Here is a 27195-nt window from a genome sequence, read left to right on the forward strand (position 1 = left end):
TTTCCAAAACTAGACATTGCAGGCACTCACCAGTTTGGCATAACCTCGATGATCCAGAATGAGGTTTTCTGGCTTGAGGTCCCTATAAATGATTCCTTTGGAATGCAAATAGGCAAAAGCTTCAACTACACACGCCGTGTAAAACCTGGTTGTTGAATCCTCAAACGAACCTCTATGTAAAAGAAGAAAGGGAAAGACAATAAAGGGATTTGTACATGCAAGACACAGCTGTTACAATATGCCCTTATCAACAATATTGTGGTGAAGTCAGGGCTTGATTCTTGCAAGGACTGAGCTACTTTACCTGTAATTAGTTTATTTTTATACTACCTATAGCTGAACTCACCTTTAAAATTTATATTTCTGAACAGCCTAAAATCATACAGTAGGCCAACCTCTTCACTCAGCAGACTTCATCCTGCTGCTGAAATATCTATACAGGTCATAAGAATCACTTGGTATGTGGAAAGTGACTGCTACGCTGAATTTTACATGTCAATTTATATGTATCTCTCTTTTTGAAGTCAGCATATATCAAACATTTGAATCTAAAATGTTTTCTTTAAATTTTGTAAAAATAAAATTTACAGATAAGTATCTTGTATGCAAAAGGTGATTTCTGGATAATAATCTTTGACTCTTGGGTGAGAAAAGGATTTTGAGCTATGGAAATCAAGAGCTCCCATAATAATGTTCCCGACTGAGGCAAAAGACAGAAAAAACACAGTTGTTGGTAAGTGTTAATCATAAATTCAGCATAAGGTGCGCTTTTAGATGCTGGTTTCAGTACAGTTTGCAAGGAGTTTTCAGAAGCACAACACATTCCATTGCCTGCCTTGAGCTGGTGGCTGAACTCAAAGGCAGCTCTAAGCTAGGTGGCAGCAGAACCACAATTTACAGCTGAGAGAATTCAAGATGGAATTACCAGGCTCTGACAAAGAAGAAGAATACATTCCAGCACTTGCTAACTTTGCGGAGTAGCTCATTTTAATGGTCCAGAGATGGTGTTAGGAAAAGGAAAGAGTTATAAAAAACCATTATGGATAATTAATTAAAAGGAATTTTATATTTGCTTTTTCATCAATCTTTACAACGCATTTCCTTTGCTTTTCAAATGTAACTACACTATCTTCCAATTAAATTCTACCACATGGCCGTATGTGATTTGTGCCCGCAGTGCCGTCATGTGCACGTCCCACACACACTGCACAGCCACCTCCCTCCTCCCTCCACAGACACACATCCAAACCAAAACGCTGCAAGGTCAAATCCTCTGAGGACAGGAAATACCAGCACCACATTTGTTTGAGCACTGTGACACGGTATTTCGTTACATGCTTTCAGACTATTTTTTTCCATGGCACTTCTGTGTCCCAACCCCATGGTGCACAGCTACAGCTTCAATATATGATCTTAGCTCCCATGCTGGTGACAACCTAAATCAGTTCCAAGTGTATTCTCAGCAGTAACTGGATTCCCTAGTTAACTGCGTAGGAGAACATCATTTCTTCACCTTCTGGGGGACATAAATTAAACCCAGAATGGTAAGACCCAGGTTTTTCCCCTGAAGGATAAAGGCTCTTGGTTATCTGAAGGCATATTAAAAAATGTTCCACTTGTCATGACAACAATTGCTTAAAACTCACCTGTCCCTGAGAATTGTCCAAAGCTCTCCACCTAGACAGGCTTCCATCAGCATGTACAGGTACTTGCTGTCCTTGAACGTCCTGTAGAGCCTATGTGGAACAAGAAAATAATAGAAAATTCACAATATAAGTCAAACACCAATCATTCCCACTTCTCACAGACCATGTGCTTCATGTCAGGAAGCACAAGAATGAGGGGGATCTTACAGAGCTGGTGCTGTGCTTAGGGAGGGCAATTCAGTGCTCATCAGTCCTTTGTATCACAAGGGAAATAATTCAGCAGAGAAGGATGAGCGTTTGAATGAAGAGTATTGCAGCAAAAGGAGAGGTCAACATCATTCTGAGTAATAAATAAAGTCTGACATTTCTAATGGCATAACCTGACACTTGGCTTTCCAGATTCTCTTGAAAGAGAAGTTTCCCTACCACTTTAGTCATGTCTATGTAATCTTTTTCTTCACACTGTAGCTACAGCTGTAGATCTGCTGTCTTTAACCATTTCAAGGAAGTGCTGTCTGACTTTTCATTTCAGACCTTAAAACCACTGAGCTGATCAACTAAACAGAACTGCTGACATTTAGGTAACTAAAAGTGCCCTTTCTCTTCCTCCTATGGACTCAATGTGGAGGAAAATTTGCCTAAAGACACATTCATAAACCCATCTTCCTTCTCAACTGTCATCCAAAGCATACAGCGAAATTCCAGCTCTGTGTTTAATGTGATGGTTTAAACAACACAACTAGAATACTGCGGAAACGAGCTTAATGTGGAATTCATTGTCAGCTGCTTTATTAAATTTTATATCAAACTAGATCTTCCCCCCAGAGCTCTGAGGTTAGCAGCAGTATCTCAAAGACCTGCAGGAGGACAGGAGAAGGAGGAGGAAAAGGAGTTTGCTTTGGCAGGGGAGGGGAATCTATCAGGTCTTTTAAGTTAGTGAGAAATACAGTTATACATTTTTTATGGGTCTATGTGATAATCCAGAGGTTAAAAAAACAATTAAGAAAGTAATGTAGGCAAGGCTTTGGGTATGTGCTGATTAGGACAGGGTCTGATGCTGCTGCCTGGATCAATCCTAATTTGCCTTGCCTTCATGTGCATTAGTGGCTACAGGAAAAAAAAGGCAAATCACTGAACGCACTCAGTGCTTATCTACTTGTGAAATATTCTGTACCTAAAATATACTATCTGTGGCCAAAAGAAAATTTAATGGAAGAAAACTGAACCTGTGTTTCAGAGCTTCTTTTACTATGATATTACCCATGTTGACACCTAGAACCTAAAACCTCAGGTATCTGTCCCAGAAATGCTGAAACAAACTAGCTGACCATTCCATAGAATTTATGGATTATGAATAACCAAATATTTTAGATAGCTTGTTAGTTTAAAGGCCACTGAAATAAGGCACTATCTTCTCTAGCTAAGGCAGCTCTACAGAAAAATTACTTTCCAGAAAACATTAAGGGCATCAAATCTGGCCAATCAAATGTTGTTTATCGACCTTAATAGGAGCACAAAGTTTACACGTGGAATGTACAGTGTGAAGTATGAAACCACAGTATTTCAGCAGATCAAGCAGTCTGATGTCTGAAATGTCACAATACTGGAACTCATTCCTTTATTCATTTTCTTACTCATCTAAATATTTGCAGAACTCCTGCAGGCATCTGTGGCTCAACACTTGTTTGCCCCTTCACCAAATCCACACACTGTGTTTTGTTCTGTAAAGCTCTCAGTTTCAATATCAGTAAGTTTTATTGAGGGCTGTTTGGCCTCTTCTGCCATCTTGCCTGGTTTAATGGATTTAAATCACTTTAATAAAATACTTTTCTGAGACTTTTCACAAACAGTTTAATGATGAAATAGGAAAATATTATTTCAGCAATGTTGTCTTCCTTGTCCTGATATCCCAGAGATTGCGTCCTTGCGTCAAGATCATTTTAAATCCACCTTTCACCCAACATCTCAAAACACAGTTAGTCTCCCAAAATGGTAACATTTTTTTGCAGTACCCAGAAAAAAAATTAGCTCAGCTACAGGCCTGGCCCAAAGAAGGGTATAAACAAGCTATGAATAAATTTAGGACACAAACTAGGAGACAATAACAGATCCCTTTGGACCTGCAATGGGGAAAAGCAGCCATAGAGTTTGATAAATCAGTGAAGGTTTTCTAGTTTCCAACCTATGCAATAAGTTGGGCTTTATGGTTTAGAAAATCCCACCCAGTGCAGGATTTCCAAGGGGTATTAAAAGCATCTAGAAGAGGGTTATTACTATAAAGAACAGGAATTAGTGCACGATATGGAAAGAAAAGAGTAGATTGAGTTTGGGGATATTGCCTTCATCTGAATCGCCTGCTTTGTGAGTGGTGTTTCACAGTCAATTTTACATGTCTGTGCAAATAAAATTATATAAGGTGTAATACCGTATCAACATACATAGTGATGTTTTAGGTTCAGACAGGCACAAGAGACACATATGAATGAATGACTGGACACAGCAGCAGCACGTAACTCAGACTGACTGAAGTTGGGAGGAATGTTGGGAAGGCTGCATAAAGCTAAAAGCTGGGTTTTGATTTGATTGAAACTGCCAGGCCATGAAACAGAGGAAAAGATTGTTCTTTCACCCTGTCTTCTTGTAACCTTTTCCCTTTTTCGGCTTAGTTTGGAACAGCAAAAAATTTGGGATCATTCATTGCATCACTGTTTCTCAGCACTCTGCCCTAGACCTGTGGCTACTGCATCCTTTTTTTCCACTTGCCTATTGAAAGAATAAAAAAAAGAATGAAGAAACTCTGGTGCATTTATCTTATTAGCCATGCACATAGTGGCTCTGTCAGCAAATGTCCGTAGGCTCAGTCTTTTATTTAGGAGTGGGTATTTTGGAAATGGTGTCAAGATATCCCCCCAGTCTGCTGCCCGTGCGTTTCACCTCCCTTTACATCAACATACTAAGCCAGCTCAGCTTCAGAAAATAGATCTATTTGCTGAAATAGCCTGCAAGGTATATTTGGCTCTAGCCTAGGTAACAGGAGCGTGTTTGTGAATCGAATGTTTCAGTGTGAAGGAAACTGCAGCTGGGTACGATGTCAGCGTGCAGTTGTCACCAATGAATCACACATAGGTGAAGCCTGGGCTTCTGGGGAATCCCAGGGATCAGGCAGGCTTTTGGCCAATGCTTGCAGCAGTTCTGCATGTGAAGGAAATACCCCCTTAGCAGCTGATGGGTGGGCCGGCTCTGCCACACACTTGCCCTTGCACTCTGTCACAGGGTTTGGTTTCCGCCCTGAGTTAGTATGCCTCTCTGGAGCTCTTTTTGGGAGAGGGATTGATCTCCTCCAGCAAAAATCAAGGGCTTCAGGCATCCTGAAGCATCCTTGGATTAAACAAGATGTCTTTCTGTTAGACAGCACCAGTTTAGGGAGATGCATTACTTCGTAAGAGGTTCTGACTGCCCAGAGTTCTGATCCTGACCTAAAACGTAAGGAACCGTCTGTGCTTCCTGATGACAGATAGTCATAATCTTAAAGCATCAGAATACTCAGTTGCTAGGGCAAAAACAAATAAAAATGACTGGCACCTGTTTTTATTCACTGAAGAATTGCATTTGTTTAAGTTTTCAGGAGGCATATGATTTTAGCACATTTACTCATGATGAGTCAATGGACCCTGAATTGAAGCTAATGAGCTAGTATACCCTAAAGAGAAGTACAGCTATTTATTCACATGACAGCATAGGATCTCCAAAGATTAAACCCTGCTTTCCAGCTTCCTTTTTGTGCCAAGGAAAATTCAGAATGAAGAGGAAAATGCTTATTGAGCAGGACAGACCCTGAGTCGCGGTGTGTATGCCTACACGAAGCATCACACACTGCCATCAGCAAACTCTGCCCATGCTCTGTGCTGCTGGTGGGTTTGCTCCAGAAGCCACGAAGCCATGTCAGCAAGAGCCCAAGCAAACCAGTTAAGGCACAGGTTTAGTTTAGGTTTGGGAAGCTCTCCATTCCCTATGAGCCTGGATCTTATTCTGCGAACTGCATTTGCAGTCACTAGCAGGAAGCTAGGGCTGAAGTGTCCTTTTAATGGTGCATGGGTTACTCTTATGGGGTTTGACCAGCTGCTGTGGTTGGCTGTACTGTGCTCCAGCATGGACAGACGGACAGTACCTCACAATGAAGTCAGAGTGCGCGCTCTGCATGATCTGCTTCTCCGAGCGGATGTGCTCCTGCTGCCTCGTGTCCACTATGTGACGTTTCTTCAGGATTTTCATCGCAAACGTCTTCGTCTCTTCACTTTTCAACTGAACCTTGGGTAAAGTAGGCAAACACGCTGGTTAGAAGCAGGGTCCTAAGCTAACTGCATGGGCCCACCACCCTACCTTCAGAAAAGTTTAAAACCAAATTTCCTGCTTGGAAAGCACCATGGAGTTGAACAAGAGCTCGGCTGTAAAGCCAGATTTCTCAAACCACTGCTACTCAGCCCAGGTAATGCTGACTGCTACGAGGGTATGCTTTTAAGTTGAAAGGCCATTTCCAAAACTCATTGTTGAAGGGAAAAAAAACTGTCAGCATTACTCTCAAGTCAAAAGATGTTTCTAGCTAATGTACAGCTTTCATAAAGTCTCTCCTATAAGTAGTAACACATGCACTGCCTCTGACTGGGAAAGGCAGTCCTTGGATGTTTTTAAGGGATGAGTAGAGGTGGCTTTATAACTGCACTGCTTTGTCACGTCTTTACTTTTAACCTTAAGCCTCAGCCACCTATTTTTAGCCCAAATTCCAGAGAAGAGGCCGAAGGGAAGCTGTTTGCTTGTTCACAAGTGTTACCCTGGTAACTTCCGAGCCTCAAGTCATTCCCAGCTCTGAGCAACAGGTAGAAATCCCCGAAAGAATTACAACTGAGTCACCCTTTCCATTCTGGACATCTCTCTTGTCGCTGAATCACAGAATATCTCAAGTTGGCAGAAACCTCCAAGAACTATCAAGTTCAATTCTGGGCTCCACACAACACCACCCAAACCCTGTGTGTGAGAGCAGTGCTCAAACACTCCCTGAGCTCCGGCCCTCAGGGCTGCGCCCGCTGCCCTGCACAGCCCGTTCCGTGCCCACCGCCCTCTGCTGCAGCCCCTTTCCCTCACCCCCAGCTGCCCCTGCCTCTCCACACTAGCAAACAAGATAGAACCTCATACTGGCCTACCAAGCCTCCTAGTTAGCTCACATCACCACCACAGACTTTGTTACTGCCTGCTAGAAACACAGCTGCACAACTTCACGACATGTAGTTTGTATGACACAGTTTAGGACTGTAGAATTGAATCGAGTCAGGAAAGAAGATGGAATGAACTTCCTGATGACTCACAGCTTTCCCAGAACACCTGTGGACATCTCAATTTTTGCCAGCTTTGCTACTGCGTTCAGAAAAGCACCCCGCTGTTGCACGATGTGACTGGCAGGTCTGTATTCACTGCTCTAGGCACAATACTGGTGTGCTCAAGTATACATGTTAATAAGTAAGCATGTACATACATACATATGCATGTATTTATCCATTCTAAAACCACTCGGGGTTTCTGTCCTCAGATTTGTGGCAATTCATTTTCCCTGCAGCCACAAGTATTTTCAGTCCCATGTGAAACTTGTTTTTCCAAAGGCACAATTCTGCATTTCACACAGAGACTCATTATCTTTGCATGAAGTCTGTGATCACCATTTAATTGTCATGGAGACAGGGTACCAAAGCCTAAACAATCCACACAAAATAAAGAAAAACATTTTCCTTCATCTCTGAGGTTATTTACTGAGTTCTCTGGTTATTTATTGAACTGATGCTGTACAGCGATGTGTTTTGACCACAGGTCAAAGCAGAATGAAATTCTGCATTTACTGCAGACTGAAGCTGATAAAAATGGTTTTGGTTTGGGGTTAAGGCTTTTTCTTAGTTTCTTTCATTTTGAATAAATGGCATATGAACTTCAGTACAACTGCTTGAACAAAGTTATTTGACATTGATCTAAATCAAAGCAGGATGTTTGATGGAAGTAGGAAGATTAGTGAGGTGATACAGAGAAAGAAACAATAATGAAGTAAGGAACAACTTAGGCTGACTGCAATTTACCAAATCTTGCAAAAAATAATAATAATAAATTCAGTTTTTATTATGATCAAAAATGTACTTCTGGAAAACTTACCCCTCTTGCTTTTGATGGCAGTGTGGAATGCTGGACTTCCCTTTAGATTCACCCACCCAATGAAGTGAATCAGATGCCAAGAAAATTACTTCAAGCAAGAGTCCATGCAAATCCATTCATGTGTTACAGATCAGATCTGTTTTCTTTTAGCACCTATTTTTCACAGTTAGGTTGTCCAGATACAAAAACAATAAGTGAACAGGAGAGCCAAGAAAGTAGTTCTGCTAGCAGATTTGAACACTTCTCAGGCAATCTGAACAGGAAGCATTGTTAATAAAATTATATTTAGCACTTCTAAACTTACTTGGGACACAAATCCCTAGTTCTCTAATGTTAATCTTTATTAGACGTCAGTGTTAAAAATAAACATGACAACCAAGTGGAGTCTCACATCGCTGCATTCCAAAATTATAGAATAAAGGGTAAGATGAACAAATCTCAATTTGTCCATTTCTGCTGTATCATTTTAATATCATAGGTTTTGACTGCTATTTCTTCCTTAAAAAAAAAAAGAAGAATTTAAAAAAAAATCCTGTTTTTTCAGGGATGCTTGTATACCTCCAAAAGAAGTACAAAAAGGAAAAGAAATTACTATAGGGAAGCAAAAGGCAGCATTTGTATTCAGTGTTTTATAATGTTATCATTGCCATAAATGTTTAAATATAGAACAAGCATGCAACCACAATTAGCTAATGCAAGACTCTGACCTTATGCCACAGGAGAATTGGATAAATTTTCCATTGCTACTCATGATGTGCTTCATAATGCAGAGGATTTACAAGAGTTTGAGAGCACGGGGGGATTAATTTGCATTAAATGTGCTGATGCACTGAAACATACCGCTGAGGTACTCAATCTAAGGCTTAAATTTTGGATCTTCTTTCTTCCTACGTATTTCTCTGAGCTCATTGTCCACATGGACAACGAATCCTGCAGACTTCTCCTTCTTCAACATGCCTTATTCTCCCCCTTGTTTTGGGGTTTCTGCTGCCGCTGCTGAATGTGATAACTGTGGTGATGGCTTTACAGTGTAAAACTGGTGATCTCCACGTCATTTTTACTATTCCTATAAACAGTAATATTTAATATTAAGCTACTGATAGTTTACAAGAAAAAAAAAAACAAAAAACCAACACGTGTCTAATCTTAATCTCATTTCAAAAGTAGAAAAAAAATCCAGAAGCTACCTGGACTTTTCACTTCAAAAGAGAAGATTCATGTTGAGATGCTGAGAACGGGCTAAGAACACCCTGTCCTTCAAATGTAATAAAAAATGATTGCACATGAAGCCACAAAGCCACAAAGATTTTGTCTCCCATCTCAGAAGGAGCTGGATATGCCAGGCAGGAAGCTCAGCCTTCCAAACAAACCCACCACAAGAATCTCCGAATTGCTTAAGAGAAGAGGAAAAGCATGCAGTTTTCCAAGGCCAGCAGCTTGCAAAGGAGCCATCTTTGCTACACACTCAGGAGATCAGAGCTGACACAATCTGAAGAAACATCTTAAATATCAAAGGCCCCAAGACTATTGATTTGATGGAGACCCGCTGGAGCCTTCAGTTTCAATCATTCTTCGGTGAGATGGTTGACACCATCAGCATCAGTAACCACCAGCCTCTATCTTTCTCTGTTTTTTTTGCAAGCAAAAAGCATTTCTGCCCCCTTCTCTCAGTTTTTCACTCCACTCCTCGCTCTGTCTTTAAATACTCATTGCCTTTTCACCAGTGCAAAATTCTCCAGAATGATCTCTCAGGGAGATGCAGTGCAGTAATGGTTAGGGCACTGTTTGCCAGTGTAAATGTCTGCATTCACTGATAAAATTGATGTTTTCTGTTTTACTGAAAAGGTGGGGGGGGAAAAACAAAAGCAGGCTGAACAGCAAACCTCCATCCTATTTGGTGCAAAAGCCCCCAGAATACTGAATCCTCATAAACCTATAGGTGCTACTGAGGTCCCAGTGGGACTCCTCTATGGTGAATCTGTGTGACCTCTTGCTCTGTCTTAGAAATGAATCTCTGGAGGAAGACACAAACCTTTTCATTTGTTGAATAGGAATATACTACCTCTTCAAAAGACAAGAAAATTCAATAAAGAGCATGGTTAAATAAAGCCAAACACCACGATGAAGAAGTGATGTACAAAACCAGAGACAGGAGAGGTAAAATTGATTGGAATAGGTCATTTTGCAGGACTCTTATGCAGGAAATGATCTGCATCTCAGTGACAAAAATAACAGCAGAAACCTTGTCTATAACTAAATGAGTCCATTTTTGAAGCACAATATAATAAAAAAGAAATAGTTGTTTTTATTTTGCATACGTAGATATTTTCCCTGTAAGATAAATATGTAAACGTACATAAATACATGCATACATATTTTGCAATATATTCTGGCCCAAGTGCTGCAGTGATGGATAGATGGGATAACACAGTCAGATTTGGAGTCACAGCTGCACCATTCTGTAGGTACTAACAGGGAAGGCTACATGGGAACAATCAGACTCCTGCCTTTTATCATAGAATCATAGAAAGGCTCGAGTTGGAAGGGACCTCAAAGTCCATCCACTTCCAGTTGAGCCATTGCCTCCCTTCTCCTCTTTGCTGTGATTCAGCATGATGCCCAAGTCAGCAGGCACTTTTTGGCAGCCTGAGTCATCACAATGAAGCGAACCAAACAGATGGGTCACATACATTCAAAGAAATTCCCTGAAGAGGATCTGAAGTCAAGGAAATGGGTTTCATTTTGCTGCTAATAATTTCAAGTCACAGGACTACATTTAACTTTTCAGCAGTGAAAAAATAATGCTGCTTAGGTAAAGAAACTTGAAAAAATCCCTTATGAAGTGGGGTGAAGATGTGTTGGTAGAGAGTTCAGCAGAAGTGGCATGCTGCAAGGATGGGAAAAGACGCAAGCACGGGTGAGGAGGGATCAGGAAAAGAAAAGAAGTGGAGAAAGAGAAGGAAAAAAATCAGAACAAAAGAAGAGATCCAGTCTCCCTTATTTCTAAAGGGCTTCTCCTGAGCTTTCTGGGCTTGTATAGAAATACTGCAACCACTCCAAAAATGTTGTTTTGCTTTATGATGTACAAACTTCTGCAACTTCTGAAACACAGCGCATTCAAGGCCTGATTTGTCAACACGGCTATAATTCACTTACAAATAAATGTGGCTTTACCTTAGTGCCTTTTCAGACTTCTTGGGAAAATGGATACAAAATCTAAGGCTGAAAGAGTAAATGCATGCACCTGAGTGTTCCTTATCCTTCCTCTTTCTGTTTCTTTCCCCCTCATTGTAAGTTTATCTCTCTCTCCATATGTTTATTTATAACAAATCATACACGTATGTGCATTATATTAAATCCACAGTGTTAGCAATTTCTGTGCAACTTCAGTGAGAACTTTTCAAATAAAATATAAGCTGACCTTTACACTTTGAGAAATATTCACCAGAATGTGGAACAGTCCTCAAAAGAAGATTTTACTCTCAATGAAGACGAGTGAGATACCTCAGCCTTGTCATATTCCAGACGTAGACTGAGGACACACTATTTTGACTGCCCTGTCTTCTGTTCCTGTATGATCTCCTTGGAGGAGCAGGCCATAAAGAACGTCTCTCGAATTCCCCTTTATTGCAGATGTTGTGCCTCTGTGTTGCAGTTCTTACTTGGCTGTGGGTTTTCCAAGAAGCCCTACGACTGTGCGTTTTCCCTACAGAGCTGCTACAGATGTCTTCCTCTGTGATACTCTCGTCCAGACACTTAAAAGCCGTGAAAGACATGAAAGAGCAACAGACTCATGTACATGAAAGCAGGCCTGAACACACTTAATCCTTCCTTCATTTTTGCAGCTAAAATTAAAGTCACACTGAAAAATCCCCAGATTCTAACAGACAGAATGGATGTATTTGAACATGAACTTTTTCAGCGTCTGGACACTAGGATCACAAAAACTTTGCTCATAACCTTCAGAGTGTTCTGCTAATCCTCAGGGCAGCTGGCCTAGCTCCTAGCTAAATGAGAACATACAGTGAGCAGAGTTTTTGCGAGTAAAAATATTTATTTTACTCTGGAGATGTGGCTTTTCCTAAACGCTCAGCAACAGTGATTCTTTAGGAGCTGGCCACAGCCTTTTCTTGAAAACTCCTGTACACCACTCACAGGCAAGTTCTTGTTGCTGCCATCTGCTGCTGAACACCCCCTGTGGGCACAGTGATACCTTGATACCAACAAAGATGGTACTTCAGGCACTTTCCCATAGGACTTTTGCTAGTTGCAGCGTGTGTGCAATATTTGGGAGGAATGTAGAAATCAGTGCTACCATGAAATGTGAGTACCTTTGTGTCACAGCTTGAGAGCTGAAGTGCAAATGCTTTTGCTTGCTAGGCATGTACAGGGTCCTTTATTTTCCAGATAGATGCATCTGAACCAACAAAAATAGCAGCAGCTGTTGCTGAGTGCAGCACTTGGGTTGCACACAGGCTAAGGAGAAGGCAAACTGAGATCCCCTAATCCCAACAGCTGAGCTGCTGCACCAACCAAGTGGAGGCTCTTCCCCTTAGCAGAAGAGTACAGCCTGTTTTTAGTATTAAATATGTTTATGATCTCTCCGGATGAAACAGACTTCCTCGTAATGATACTCGCTGTCTTACACCTTGCTTTTATTTCTGATGGAATTTGTTGTTAATAGGGAACTGGGGAAACATCTTGTGCATATTTATGCTTCAAAGTATTTCAGATGTCTCCATTAAGAAGATATTTTGCCCATCTCCTTTAGGCAAGACTCAGCTGCTCTCCTGACCTAAGGCTCAGAGAGAAACCGTAGCATGCATCACCAAATCATAACAAGCATGCTACCCTGTGCTTCTTCCTATATCCTTTCCATCTCGTGCATCATGTCACACGACAAATTTTTGGTTAGCTCCATGCTCACAGCTGTCGGAAGAAGAAGTGGGATAAGTTCACTGCCCTAAAAACAGCAATGTATTTTTTGGGGTCCATGTATGAACAGCCACAGTGATTGCACTGGATAAGACCGGAGACTTTAGGGATACACCAAATTTTGAAGGCTGAATCAAGAATGAATTATAAACGGGCAGCAGAGTGGAAACTGTCCGTGCTGGTGTCCTCATTTGCTTTGAAAACATCTGGATTCAACTGGCTGGGAAATCACTACCACATCACACCACACAGCACAATCTGAGTGGGGGACTATGGGACGCCATGGGAAAACAAATTGCAGAATTATACTCTACGAGTACATGTAAGTAAACACAAAATCTGTAACTCTAAGTTTTGATCCCTGTACTGAAAATTGCTATTTAGTGCTTGACAACATGTACAATTACATTTTTTATAAGCAAGGACATTGGGACAACAGATTAAAATCGGTGCCTTTCTCTAAACCCCAGAGGTAAATATTATTTTTCAAAAATGTCTAGAAGGAAAAGGCTGAAAACCTGTGAGGAATGTAAACTGTTTCATGCATAAAATCATTTCAATAAAAAGTAAATATCAGAAGAAGGGTTGTATAGCTAAAATGTGTTAAACCTAATGGAAACATTCACTACTGTGGTTTCTGGAAAAGGCCTAAAGCCTCCAACGCTGTGCATGATTTTGGCCACACTCCTGAGTTTGGCTTTGTCTGCAAAATGGCTCCTATTTTTGAGTCTTACTCCTACCTTCAGCCTGAGCCCAAGCCTTCAACTTAACAGCTCGAAACCTCATGAGGACTCTGATGCTGTTTGATGGGCTACAAATAGCATCTCATTTTTCCAGCCCTTGGCAGCATCCCTTCTATTAACAGACAAGTTCTAAGAATACTAAATCATAGAATGGCTTGGGTTGGAAGGGACCTCAAAGATCATCCAGTTCCAACCTCCCTGCTGTGGGCAGTGAAATATGTTTCAATCTACAAAGCAACACTTGCTCAGCTTTATTCAAATCCATAAAGAATTAAAAATTGAGGTAAAAATAAAGAAAAACAGAATCTTTGCTGTCTTCCATTCCCATCTGAGAGTATCATTTAGAAGTTTCAAATTAACGCTTTGCACATAGTCAAGAAGAAAAAGAATTGCCCAAATCTTCAAAGGCAGCATTTTTCTCAGCTCCACAGCAGTAATTTATTGTCATCTGAGTGTGGGATTTGCTCAGATGTATGATCCTCAAATCCTTCACCAAAGCATCAATTTTCTCACCTTGACTGCACTCAAAATATCCAATCTTTCAAAAGGAAGGAGGCCAAAGGACTTTTAACAATTAAAAAAAATAATATTTCAAAGATCTCAAAGAGAAGACTGATCTCCATAATGAGAAGCTTCATAATAGCTAGAACGAAACGACAGCTACAGAATTGGAAATTTCCACTAATAAATGTCTGAATTATGCATCTGTCACTCTATTGGAAGACAATTATAGGGTATTTTTCCTTGCCATCCAATTAATTCACTAATGCTTTTGTTTACAAAAAAGGCTAGAGGCTATAATAAATTTGATTGCACTACATCATCTGTGGCTAGATTTTTCTTAAAACATAAATAAAAATGAAAAATGCTATACTATCCATTTAAGAAAGGTCTCACACGCTACTAGTGAAATTTGGCAGAAATCAAAGCTTGTTTTTGCTGCATATGTCTTTATTAATTTCCCCGTTATAAAGGAATTTAGTTTTTAGTGTCCATCATTAAGCTGATACGATGTTCTGAGGAGGACTTCAAAGGCATCTGTCTAGTATACAGCACCATTAACTGCTTTCATTAATGGCTTGGATAATAAAATAAGAAGAATATTATTAGCTTTGCACATACTAAAGCCAAGCCAGAGAGGACGGTAAGTGCTTTAGTGAAGAGCAAGGGAATTCAATTTAAATTTTACAAATTGCAGTGATGGCTTGAAATAAAAGGGACACAATTCAGTCACAGCACAGGCATTTTGTTGCAGCTGTCCTGCTTGGCCTGACCATGGGAAGGCTCATGTTAGAGAAAAGCACTTAGTTTGGGGTACTTTTAAAAGAGGGGAAGACATCTGGGGAGTGAGTAAATATGATGTCCGCTGCCCCAGAAAGCATGAATTACTGGTAAAACTCAAGAACACATTTTGCCTAAAGAAGAATATTTCAGTGATAACAGTCTTATGTGATAGCATTCCTGTGATAAGTCTTCAAATATATACAACTGTACTGCAAGGAAAGAGAAGAAACTGCCTCCGAGTCTGCTTGAGATAAAAACAACTTAGGCTGGCTACAGCTAGGAAGTGTTAAATGGCAAGGAGGCTTTTCTTGCAGCAAGGAATGGGTAAGTGCTGGGACAACTTGCTTTGGTAACCTCATTTCCTACAGACTTTCAATGACATATTATTGGAGACTGGTTGGATGTGTTTGATTCTGCCACCAGGTTACATGTCTCTTTAGGTCCCTTCCAGCCTGAAATATGGGCTGGAAACGCCACTGACTTCTGCAACACCACTGAACATTTGAATGTCTGAAGTGTTCCAACAAGTCGGAGGTAAGTGTTGGGCTCATCCTCAGTCTGCCAGTTTCCACCACTGCTTCCAGAATGCCCTGATCCGTGTGATTGGGTGTGGAAGAACCATATGATTTGTGCAATTTTGTAATAACAGGAGCAATTTAAAATCTCCTTCCTCCATCTGAGCGATTGCTCAAAGCAATAACTGAGCACGTCAATAGAAGCAAGACATGGCTGCAGGCCTGGGCTGATTTTTAGGCTACCTGTGCTCAGCCATCACCTACATGAACTGATTTCCGAGCAATAATTACTCTAACCCCGTAAATTCAGACACCCTGATACATTTATTTCAGAGCTGTCTAATGTAATCTTGATTTAAATCCAAAACACCTGATGTGGAACAGATGATTAGAAATATAAGGCTTACATTAAAAGGAAATTAAAGAACAAAGACAAGAGCAATAATGTCCAGGAGAGATGATTTATGAAGGCTGAGCACACCTGACCTACATCTCCATGCTCTGCAACATGGCACTTTGCAGGACACAAACCTGAGACAATAAATTCATTCATTACTATCGTGTGTTATTTAGGTGTCCAGATCTCAACATAGAAGATATTCAGCTGACACAGTGCTCGGAAGATGGGTAGCAAAAATAGTGGATGCCCTCAGTTAATCTGTGCTATGAAAACCAAGGATCCCAGTCCTATTATTTCCCTTCTGCTGTGCTATGGATGGAAACGCAGGAGGGCTACCCCAGGAATGTGGCACCAGGCAGCCCAGGCAGGCTGTAGGCTCCCAAAGCTGCCTGTAGCTGTGGCAAAGTCCAGCTGCAGAGGAAGGTGCAGAACAACATCTGAAAGGATAAGGCATGTCGTAGAGGCATCAGACAGCCATTAAAAATCCTAGCCAACTACATACAGCAGCAATGAAAGTTGCTGGAAATATGCAGAAAGTAAAATGACCTAGAAAAGGTCCCAGAGGAGATGTGCTTACTAGGACTGGCCACCACAAGAGACCATAGGGATAAGCTTTCTATTAGACGAATAAAATCAAGACGAAAAGATATTTCCAAGTGTCATCTCCACATAATTGAAAATTGCTTAAATAACACGCTGTCTGGCCTAAAAAACACGTACCAGCATATAAGTTCACTGATGGGATGAACTCTGAAGACAGACAGCATTCACAGTGGTGCCCGGAATACCAAAGCTTATTTACACAAACCACACCTGAGCACTAAAACGCAGGCAAATGGGAGCATTGTTTGGCCCTGGCCAGCAAAGCAAAGCCCAGACATTCCAGCTTGCAGCCAGACACCACCAGCTTCAAGGCTATGCAGATGCCCAGGGGCTTGCCTACAGCAGCTAAGGTGGAGCTATAAAAATCCTCTTCCCTAAAATGCAGTCGGTTAATTTGATCAATTTTACTCTTGAAAAGTGCAAGAAATTGGAATGTTTCCCAGGAACAAATTCCAGCAGTGCTGTGCACTAATACACTCAGGGAGTAAAAGAGTCAGGTCCTGCACTGCATTTAGCAAGAGTTCATTTATAGTCTTGAGCCATAAAGAATATTTTCTGTACACAAGATGTACAAAATTGTACAAAGATGTACACTGTGAAAGGTAGCAATTCTAGGCTCAGTTTTGATGAAAATAATAGTTTCTTGCTTTGATAACTGATGACCTCACTTTCCAGTACTCAGCACTGAAACAGTACTTTGGAAAGGCAATTAGCTTTTTAAAGACAAGAGAGTATTAAAATAGCTTTTCTTGGTAATGAAGAAAAATAATGAAATCCAGAGCGTTAAGCTAAGCTTTTCAATATTTTCATCCTTCCGTGTGTAATTCACTACTAGTTAGGAACAGCTACAGTCTCTTTAGCAGAAGGATAGGACTATTTAGTGATGTAATCCATCTTTTTTCCTGAGTAACTAAAATCTCACGAACTGTAATCTAAGGTTCTCTCTCCATACTGTCACTCCTAGTGCATGTTTTTATCACACTCACTACAGGAGCAGTACCTGCAGAAACCCTTTGATACTTTCACATCTTCCTCTTCCCCATCTCCTTTCTCTTGAATACCAAAACACCTTTCCCAAAGGAAAACTTTTCTATTTCTGTCCTCTCCTCCTGCACGTCGTAGGATCATAATGCAGGGAACAACTGTCACCACTCCATGTGAGCAACTTCAGTGCTACCAACAAAATGACAACAGGAGACCAATAAGGGGAGTGCTTTAAGCTGATGAGAAGGCTGGAGGCTCTGCCTGATTCACTGGTGTACTTATAATTTGCCCAGAAAATGACCTAACAGCATTCCCCTGCTTCTAAGAGCAAGGCCAAAGGATGGTTAACTCAACCTTAGAAACTCCTACAAAGGTGATGGGAAGGTTTCTCCCATTTTCCCATCTTGTAGGCGGTTTTAGGGCTTCTTGGGGGCTTCTGATATTTGGAAATAACTGAAAATGTAAGTATTTTCACCAGATTCTGATTTGATAAGTTGAAGTGACAACATGTTCATTACATGCATCCTATTTACTTTTTGTCAGCGTCTTAGAGCCTACAAATTAATTCTAACTGCAGCCCGAGGTAGAGGACTCATGACCACCAATAACACAGTCCAATTTTCACATCTGTGTGGCTTTAGGGTTCCTGGAGCAACCCCTCGTGATAACAACCTCACGCATCCTCTTCTGAAGTACTCAAAGCTTGATAATACACCTCCAAAATAAAAGTTAGAAATGAAAATAAACCTAGCAAGCTCCTTCCCAAGCTGCAAAACAAGCCCCACAGCATGGGGTCCCTCGCTACAGGTTAAGTGGGGTTGAGAAGCTGATGGCGTTGCTAACTTAGGAAACAAATCTCCTGAGCTTTATGATGTGGAAGGGCCTTCAGGAGGGAGGTTCAGAGCAACCTGAGTTAAACTCCTGCTCTGAAGTGGCCTCGGCAGCAGGTGGCTATAGAAGGAGCAGGGAAAGGGCATGAGCTCTCGGTGACTGCCTTGCAGAAAACAGTTGTTAATATTAAATCAATAAACACATGATAAAGGAAAGCAAAAACCCAGGGAGAAATCAAAGCTCTCACTGATGTCCTCTCTTCTGCATTGTTTTACATAAAACCAAATAGGAAAAGTTAGAAATTAATCACACAGAATACTGAATTGGGCTTTTAACATAGAATTAACCCATCACATCAGGAGTAATTACCAAAACACTTATTTTGCAGTGTCTCAGCACTAAGGGCACAACATTAAAAAGTGCTTCAGGCTCCCATACAATTGCAGAGCAAGGATTTCCAGTGAATTTTGTGATGGTAGAAATAACTACTCTCTTTTCTGCCTCTAACTTACAGGAGATCCTAACACACAGTACTGGTGTTCAGTATAAGAAACTCCTCCTTGCTTAGCATGCTGACGTAAACTAAGCTCCTTCGTTCTATAATAAATTTCTGTTTTTATGTTAGATTACAAGTGGGCACATAGCGGCTGCCTTTCTGGTCTCCTCTTGCTCAGACTTTGCTTTAGTGAAGACTGTGTAGCTCTAAATCCAAGCAGAGCAAAAAAGCAAGTTCAGTTTTTGCCTTTCTGACTAAAATTCAGCAAAGAACATTTTGCTATGAATTGTTATTACAGTTCAGACATTGAAGCTACAGCTTTTGTAGTTCTACATCTAGACCTGAATTAGAAACTGCTCAGAGGAACATCAGACAATTATTCCAGTTTAGGCTACGTAAGATTTTAGGTTTCTCTTTCAATTTTAACACTGTATGACTATTCAGGTTCTTGTTAAATGGCAGTCAATAAACTGTCATAAACAGTTCTGCTTCAATGTACGATCACTTGGAGAGAAAAGACGCGTACCCCCCTCTCTGAAAATGAGCATATAGATTTTTTCACAATTACTGCAGACTGTTCATTCAATTGTATCTACCCAGAAATAGGATGCAGCATTCTTCAACCACTAGAAAACACAGAATCCTGTCACATACTTCTCTTCTGGTGTAATAATGAAGAGCAAAAAAAGCACTCATAACACAATACTGGTTCCAGGACACACAAAGTTCAGAGAAGAAAAGGTTACCTACCAGTTCAACTCGTCCGAAACCTCCGACTCCAAGGGTGTCAATGATGTTGAAATCAGACAGTTTCAGGTTGGCGAAGAAGGCAGCTTCGGCTTCATATCTGGATTTTTTTATGCGAAAAAATGGAAATTTCTTAGAGGTGCAAACATGAGTACTGCGCAATACTGTACCCGCATGGCATGAGTGTGGAACAGCGTTTACCTGCTTTATTTCCATCTTATCTCTTAGAGTTTGATTCACGCTCATCATTTCACTGGTCCCAATTAGAGCATAACTCCAATTTGCACGGTTTGCAAAGTGAGAGAAGCAAACGTACCTACTGCATGCCTACAGTGCACATATCTGGTACTGTAATTCAGCTCCAGCTACCCAACAAACACTACATTTTGACATTTTCTATTGATCTTCTGGCAAGAAGAAGGTTGGCTTTTTTTTTTTTTTGAGTATTTTTGGAAGAAAAGTCTCTTGTATGAGTTTCTCTTATCCACAGGTCGGCAGTACTTTCTATAAACGTTTATTGAAAGTGGCAAGATCATTAAGGTCCCTGGAGAGAAATCACAGCCAGGTTTTATGAAATCAGATCCGATAAGCTGAGGGCTGGTGTGCAAATGCCTGAAATGAATGACTTCAGTCACATATTAACATTCCTACAAGGATATCTTCACTTCTTTTCCTCCTATAAGCTCAATTGGAGTAGAAATTCCAGCCCAAGAGGTCCCAAAATCCAGATGCTCTCCCTTTAGCTCATGTGCTACTGGCTCATAACAGAAGTTCACGAAGTTCTTAACTAGGGAAGCATGCAAATGCAACACATGCAAGCCTGCCAAAATAAGCTTCCCATGACTATCCTCATGAATATGATTCCTCAAAAATAGCTCCTTGTCAAGGTTTGTGGTATTTTTAGAAAAGCTCGGAAGGGAAATGGATGATCCACCCACTCCATAAAGTTTGACATTCAGCTGCTGGAGGAGTCCCCGGGCATGTACAACCTTTGGCTTATCAGTGACACAGACTTGTATGGGAATAGAGCACTGATGGTATCATGAAGAGAGGCATGGAAGGTGGAAAGGGGCTTGCAAATGCAGCTTTCTGTATTTATCTTTAGCATATTATCTTGCAATTAACAGACAGGTCGTAATCCACTGTTCCAGCCAAACGCTTTGTTTGAGCATGATAAACGCTAGAGCAAAGATAAAATATCATAGGGTTAGCCATGAGCTACCTGTCATTTTAATGTATTTGATCCATCATGCCTGTCTCTAATCTAATTCAGTAATGGGATGGCATTGATTTGCTGACTTAACTCTCTTCCAAACAACTTCTTTATTCTATTTACAACTGAAATGGCACTAGGAGAGAAAGTGGGAAAAAACATTTGCGGTGAAAGAGAAGAATGAAGAGAGGTGTCACAGAAGGTGAGAGATCACAGAGAAAAGCCTGCAAAACAATGTAATAAAGCACGGTTTTATCCTGGGGGGTGAGGTACTGTCAACAAACTAGATAAGCTCTGCTTTATTATTTATACTGTCACCAGATCCCCTCAGTGACCTTGCTCCTGTGACCACAGCAGCCTGACTGCATCTGATTTTGGAAAGTAATCAGCTCTGAGCCTGCTATGAACTTGGGATAACCCTGAGTGCCACAGCTGCTTATTGATCACTTCACTCTGATCATTAGGTGCATGCATGTTAAACCCAGAGCTGAATGAAGCACTGCTGAGTCAAAGACACATTGGTACGTTCCCTTGTAAATCACAAAAGACACATCATTTTAGGGGTGACAGTGCAATGAGATCAGATCTAATTTTCATGATGATTATATAGACAGCATATGAGTTATCTTTTGCTTTCCTGACCAGTTAAATACTGATAGTGATTTATAATTGCTAGAAAGATGAAATCCCAGCTTGGAAAATTTCCATTCAACAGCAGAACAACTGAGGCAAAACTGCTTGTCCAAAAAGCAGTGTTAAATTTGCTCAAGGCTTGGGATGCTAGAGGAAGGCATCCTTCGTGCTCAGGGAGGTAGGGAACCAGCCACCCCATCTTCTCTGCTGGACAAGCCGTGAGGAATGCTCAGTGCTGAGCAAGGAGAAGACGGCACATGCAAAACAGCAGCATATCAGAAGGGCTAGGGTCTCCAAATGCAGGAAGGAAGGCGGAAAATTATCCCGAGTAATGGCTATACAAAGATGATGCACGGCACACATCATGTGACATTCTAGGACAAAAGTAGGTAAAATGTGCCCTTGTACTGGCAGGGCAAGCAGGATGCTAGCTCCAGTCCCTGCAAGTTTCACCAGTTCCTTTGGAAATGCTGAGGCAATGAAGCCTACAAAACAAATTGGACACAGTTTTCTAGGCATCTTGGAAACAAAAGAAATTCAAAAAATACAGAGTGAAAAAAAAAGTGTGAAATCAAGCACGCAAGCCCTTCACACGCTTACTAATGGCAGTCACAGCTGAATTCTGATGTATTCCCAGCAACAAAGGTCAAAGTCCCCTTTCAAATCAAACTCCTACAGACTAACAAACAGGACTGACATACTTCAGTCATGGAAAGCTTAGGAGTAAATCTCTTCAGTCTCTTAAATAATTAGTTTTCAAGTTTGAATATTCTCAAGTCATCAAATAAGTGAGACAACAGAGCATAATCCACATCCTGAAGCTTAGAATATGTATTCAACTGTCATATTTCAACTTTGATCATTTGAGCACATCACTCTCTAGACAAAAACTACCAGGGCTTTGTAGCACGCCCTTTATAAAAATCTAGGAAAAAATATAAGGGATATCTTAATTTTAACCTGCAAAACATTGGGAAAGCAGTGCAGAGAAATACAGAAATTCCCCAAAAATATTGGTGTGTCTATAGGAATATACTCAGATCTGCTACATTCAAAGGATGTTTGGCACATTCCCTGGGAACATAATAGAGATAGGATGAATGGCAGAGAAGGTCTGACCACACCTGCAAGCCAATGGGGAAATAACACAGCATTTTGTGGGAAAAATATCTGTGTGTCAAGTCAGGGCATATTCACTCTGGGCACTGCTTTGCAGATGCCATGGTCTCTTCCCATCTGGTACTCAGAAGTCTAATGTGCAAGGCTCATTCTAAATATTCTAAACAATCAACCACATAAAGGTATTGCAAAATTTGCCAGAGAGAAAAAAAAAATTTTTTTGATCTCTGGATGAGTTGGTGATGAAAAATATTCCTAATTTGAATTCCTACATTAATTGCACACACACACAAACACTAAAAACCAGATACGGAGAACTTGCCAAAACAGATCATGATCCAAATAGCGAGGAATAACAAAAAAATCTGTGTTTCACAGTATCTTTGCAAAGTGCCTGCTCTCCTTTAGTAAAGAGCATTTAAAAATAAGGCTGTGATTTTCAGAAGAGCAAGGTATCAGCTCCCACTCTTAATGGGGCTGTTCTGTGTAACGTAAACAATGTTTTGTAGCCTACCAGCCTACTAATCTGACCAGGGCTTACAGTTTGCTCCTGCAGTTAACAGGAGAAGTATCTTTCCCACTGGGAATTGAGAACAGCAGAGAGGAGGAAGTGATCACAGTGAGGTCACATGTGAGCACTGTGCTAAGTCCACCAAGCTCTTCTGCAAGGTTTCCTGCAAATCTGAATGACAGTGATAACTACTGAAATCTCATTCAAACAATAGTTTGCAATGAGAACTGACGTTCCCCTATGGAAGAGCTGGGGTGTGGGACCACTATTTCTCTCTCTCCAAATAATACAAATACCCTTACCCTGATTAAAAGGACTTGATGTTGGCTCATCTTCAGCGTGGACAGCCATTAAATGTGAGAAAGCAGAGTTCTCAGGCAGATCATGAGTAAATACTGTTGTCCACATGTCCTTTACTTTGAAAAAGCAGCACTAGTGCCACAGCCAAAGGCAATGCCTGTTTTGCAGAGCAGGAGAGGAAAACATGGCTTTCTGTACTGCTGGAAATTTCCAACCATTTAAATAAGCAATTGCTTCACAGGACAGTGATTACTTGGAAGTACATTTTAAGCTCTCCTTCCCAAAAGTATAAATGAAAAAAAAAAATAAAAAAAAATCAGAAGCATCGTAACTAGGCAGCTAAAAAGAATAGAGGAGAAAATGATGGGTGCAAAGGTTTGTAATCACCCAACTGCTCAGCTTTACTAAACCAGCTCATGATTCCTATCACATGAACTAAATGTGTTGGGAAACATTAGACATCTGTTACCAAACAGTCATCTTGATACAAAACTTGGCTTCTCTCCACCTGCGTGCTGCCAACTAGATGTAAATTGTAACCAAATGGGAACCAACCACCAGCTCCTCCATAAGCAAACATAGTACTTTTGGTTGGATAAAAATCAGGATTTTGGAGCCTTCCTCACTGAGACACTTGTTCATTTAACAGCTATTTTGTTGGCCTTATACTCAGTTTTGTTGGTCCAGTTTCTGAAGCATAGAGGCAATGCTCTTTTGCAAACAGAAACACAGAATCTCTGCAAAAACCTGAATAACCTGAGTTGCGATGGTTGGATAGCAATGATCAGCTCCAGCCTGCAAGAAAGCACATGTCCAGTGAGCCTGAGAGCCACGAGTGGGGAAGGGGAAAAAGTCTCACAAAAGCAAGCTGTACTTTGGTGTCTGCTAAATTAGAGTTTTATCTCAGCGCCTCCCCACATCATTCTTGCAATATGGCTGCTTTCTTTCTAGCATTCTGCTTCAACTGATGCTGCACTTTAAGAAATGAGTCTGTAATAAGTGAAAAACTGCCTCAAACTGTTACTGCTGTCACTATTTCTTTCTGTACTCCTGAACATACATGTTTTAGCACTGGCAAAATAACCAACCTGGGACTACTCGTGGCATCCAGCTGCTGTTTGGCTGACCGCTATCCTGAAGTCACGGAAAAAATTCTGGAGAGATTAATGCCATTAAGAGGGATGCAATTCCAAACATGAATGAAGGGTGGCAGAAGATATGGATCGGATTCACGTAACGAGGAGGCTTCGTGTCTGAAAGCCATGCGAGGGAGAGTAGATGTGGCAAATGGTCCTACAGCTCCCAAGCCCTCCCTGGCCAGCCCTTTGTCTGCCTGCTACGATTGCTCCAAAAAGCAGGCATTCCGGAGTGATTTGGGAGAACAGGAGGTCTATGAATGGTCTTATGGGTGAAAGAGCAATAAAAAGCACCTCATGCGTTTCCATGAGATCCTTACCTTCAGCTACGCCCTGTTTGTGTGGGGCTCAGAGGATTAACCACAGACAGAAGCATGGCACAGCGACACTGTATTTTACACAATCAGCAAGATCCAGAGCCTGGAAATGCCTGAAAGCAAATTCTGGAGAGGCATTGAGAGCAAATCTCTATCCCTTTATGGTGCTGTCACTCCTCATCTCAGAGGTCCCACCCCAGTGCAAAACACTTCTGTTCCAGAGTCTGATCAAGATGCAGCTCCATTGGAGTCAGTATGTACTTTGGATGGGGAGATGCCCTTGGACAAACCCCAAAACCAAGGGTATAAACCTAGAACCCTGTTGGGAAAACTGCAGTCTGGCTGATCCCACAAGCTGCAGAGCAGGCTTACATTGGGCAAAAGGGAGATGCTCATCCCAAAACTACAGGCAGGCAGTAAGCATTTCCTGAGTCCCCTCCCTCCCTCTGAGTGGGAAACATCTATGTTTCTTCCTCTTGTATCAGTTGTCTGTCTCTCTCATGACATGCAAAGCACCTCTTTGCTTTCAAATGTCCCTTTCAGACACGTGCTGTGATCAGTAAGAACAAAAATAGCAAGAAAAAGACTGGCTTCTTACCTACTTTACCGTCAGTCACGTAATGTTACAGAAAAGCTGAATTCATTTCAAACTCCAACTCATTATTGCAATTTATTAGCTCGTTCACAAATACATAATCACAAAGCTGTACCAGGAGATCTCTATGAAGAGTGAAAGCAGGAAGACACTGATCAGAGACACCAAGCTGTTGGATAAAAGTACCAGCACCAAATGATTGTGGCTTGTCCCATCGGCAGCAACATTAGCCAGGGGCACTGATGTGCCATCATCCTAACCCCAAAAGGGATTTTCTGCTCTTTCACAGAGACATAGGGCTGCTGAGACTGGTTAGTATTTTCTCTCCATAATTACTTTCTGCACAGTATTTGCTAACCTAATGTTAACCCATTCCTGGGAGGGATGGATGTTATCCACAGATTTTGACCTGTGAGGGTGAGGATTTTCTTGCAGCTGAGGATTTGCTGTTCTCCATCAGGTGAGAGCATGGAATAAAAACACTGATCTTCTACTCTTCTGTTGTTTTTTTTTCCTAATTGCAAACAATACTGAAAAAGTAAAAGGTATCTACCTACCTACAGATACATGTAGTTGTATAACTATCTGCCTACGCATACATGGAGATGTAGATCTATCTATCTATATCTACAGACACATGTAGGTAGAAATATAACTTTTACTTTTTCAATGTTGTTCGCAATTAGAAAAAAATTGGAGACTGAAGATCAATACAGTGTTTTCCTCTTTGCTCTTCCTTGATGGAGGGCAGCAAATTCTCAGAGGCAAGTCACCTGTAGAAAGACAGATGTAAGGAAAAAGTATGATAATGGTAACATAGCTTCTCGTTAGTTCAGGTCTCCTTCTTCCAGACCACCTGTCTGCGGTCAGCAGTGCAGTGGCTTTAACTCCTGATTTAGCTGCTACCACTTCTTTCTGTCTTATGCCTTTGACTGAAAATCCAAATCAGAGAGATTTCATTTGGATTTTTAAAAGCAATGTGCTAGGGACAACCATGCAATTGGAAGCTGCAGCTGCATGGACAATTGCATTGAAAAGAAAGGTGGTCTTTCTTTTCAAGTTCATGCTGTCGGGGCTGTGAATTTCTCTTTGACCTACCAGCACTTGAACTTGCAGTGTACTTGCCTTTAATGACTTTCAAATCAGGAGAAATAGCATACCTCCTGGTTTAGATTTTCTTACAGAAAGTGAGCATTTGAGTTGCAGCTAAAACAGACATTAAAGCTATGGCATCTCTAACTTCCTCTGGAAGGGGAAGGAGATCTGAAATTAAAAACATAAAATTAAAAACTACCAGAGAAATGATCTTCCCTCTGTTTAAAAGTGCGTTACTTTTCAATTAGAACTCTGCAATGTGAACACAGTGCTTATTAAGCTATGCTCATTGTGAGTTGTTTCAACAGTTAAGCAAATAAGAGATTTGTTTGAATTATGGGGTTTAAAGACTTTCTGTCACGCAGAGGCCAATTTCCCTGAGAAATGTAATTGAATGTACTCAAATACAGTCAGTTACAACAGTTGATAAAGACTTTCTCATCACCCAAGCTCTTTACAAAATCTTAACTTTGAAGCTAATATTGTTGAATTCCTGAATGTGACAAAAGCTTGGTAATATCTTCTTAAACAAATTACACCTATTAATTTCTGTGCCTTCTGCCTAGCACAAGCATGAGCACTGCAGTGGGACCTTATGTGAACACAGGATGCGCACAGAAGAACTTCATTAGAAAAAAACCCTACAGACCAAGTTTTACAGTTTTCCATATGTCTGTTGAAGGAACCCATCCTCTTGTAACATGGGGCAACGCATCACTTCTTTAAAGTGTATCTACACATGCATATGTGTCTATGCTCACAATTAACTTGATCAGAAAACCCCCCACATCTCTTCTCTTGCAGATGCAACAATCTCTTGTGAATGTGGGTGTATTTTGATTGCCTGCCTCCTGTTATTACTACACAGTATTATTCATTCATATGCCGGAAAGAAGCAAAAAT

The 27195-nt window shown here is 40.9% G+C and overlaps 1 protein-coding gene across 1 annotated transcript in view; it reads right to left on the reverse strand.

The window, feature by feature from the left end:
* PRKG1 (protein kinase cGMP-dependent 1) overlaps positions 1–27195 on the reverse strand; it is a 346287-nt gene that overhangs the window by 11830 nt on the left and 307262 nt on the right. The window contains 4 exon segments of the mRNA XM_019618026.1: positions 31–172; positions 1647–1736; positions 5815–5954; positions 19377–19473. Of these exon segments, the coding sequence (XP_019473571.1) occupies positions 31–172; positions 1647–1736; positions 5815–5954; positions 19377–19473 (469 nt within the window).

Source organism: Meleagris gallopavo, chromosome 8 (assembly GCF_000146605.3).
Source record: "Meleagris gallopavo isolate NT-WF06-2002-E0010 breed Aviagen turkey brand Nicholas breeding stock chromosome 8, Turkey_5.1, whole genome shotgun sequence".
Taxonomy (NCBI): Eukaryota; Metazoa; Chordata; class Aves; order Galliformes; family Phasianidae; genus Meleagris; species Meleagris gallopavo.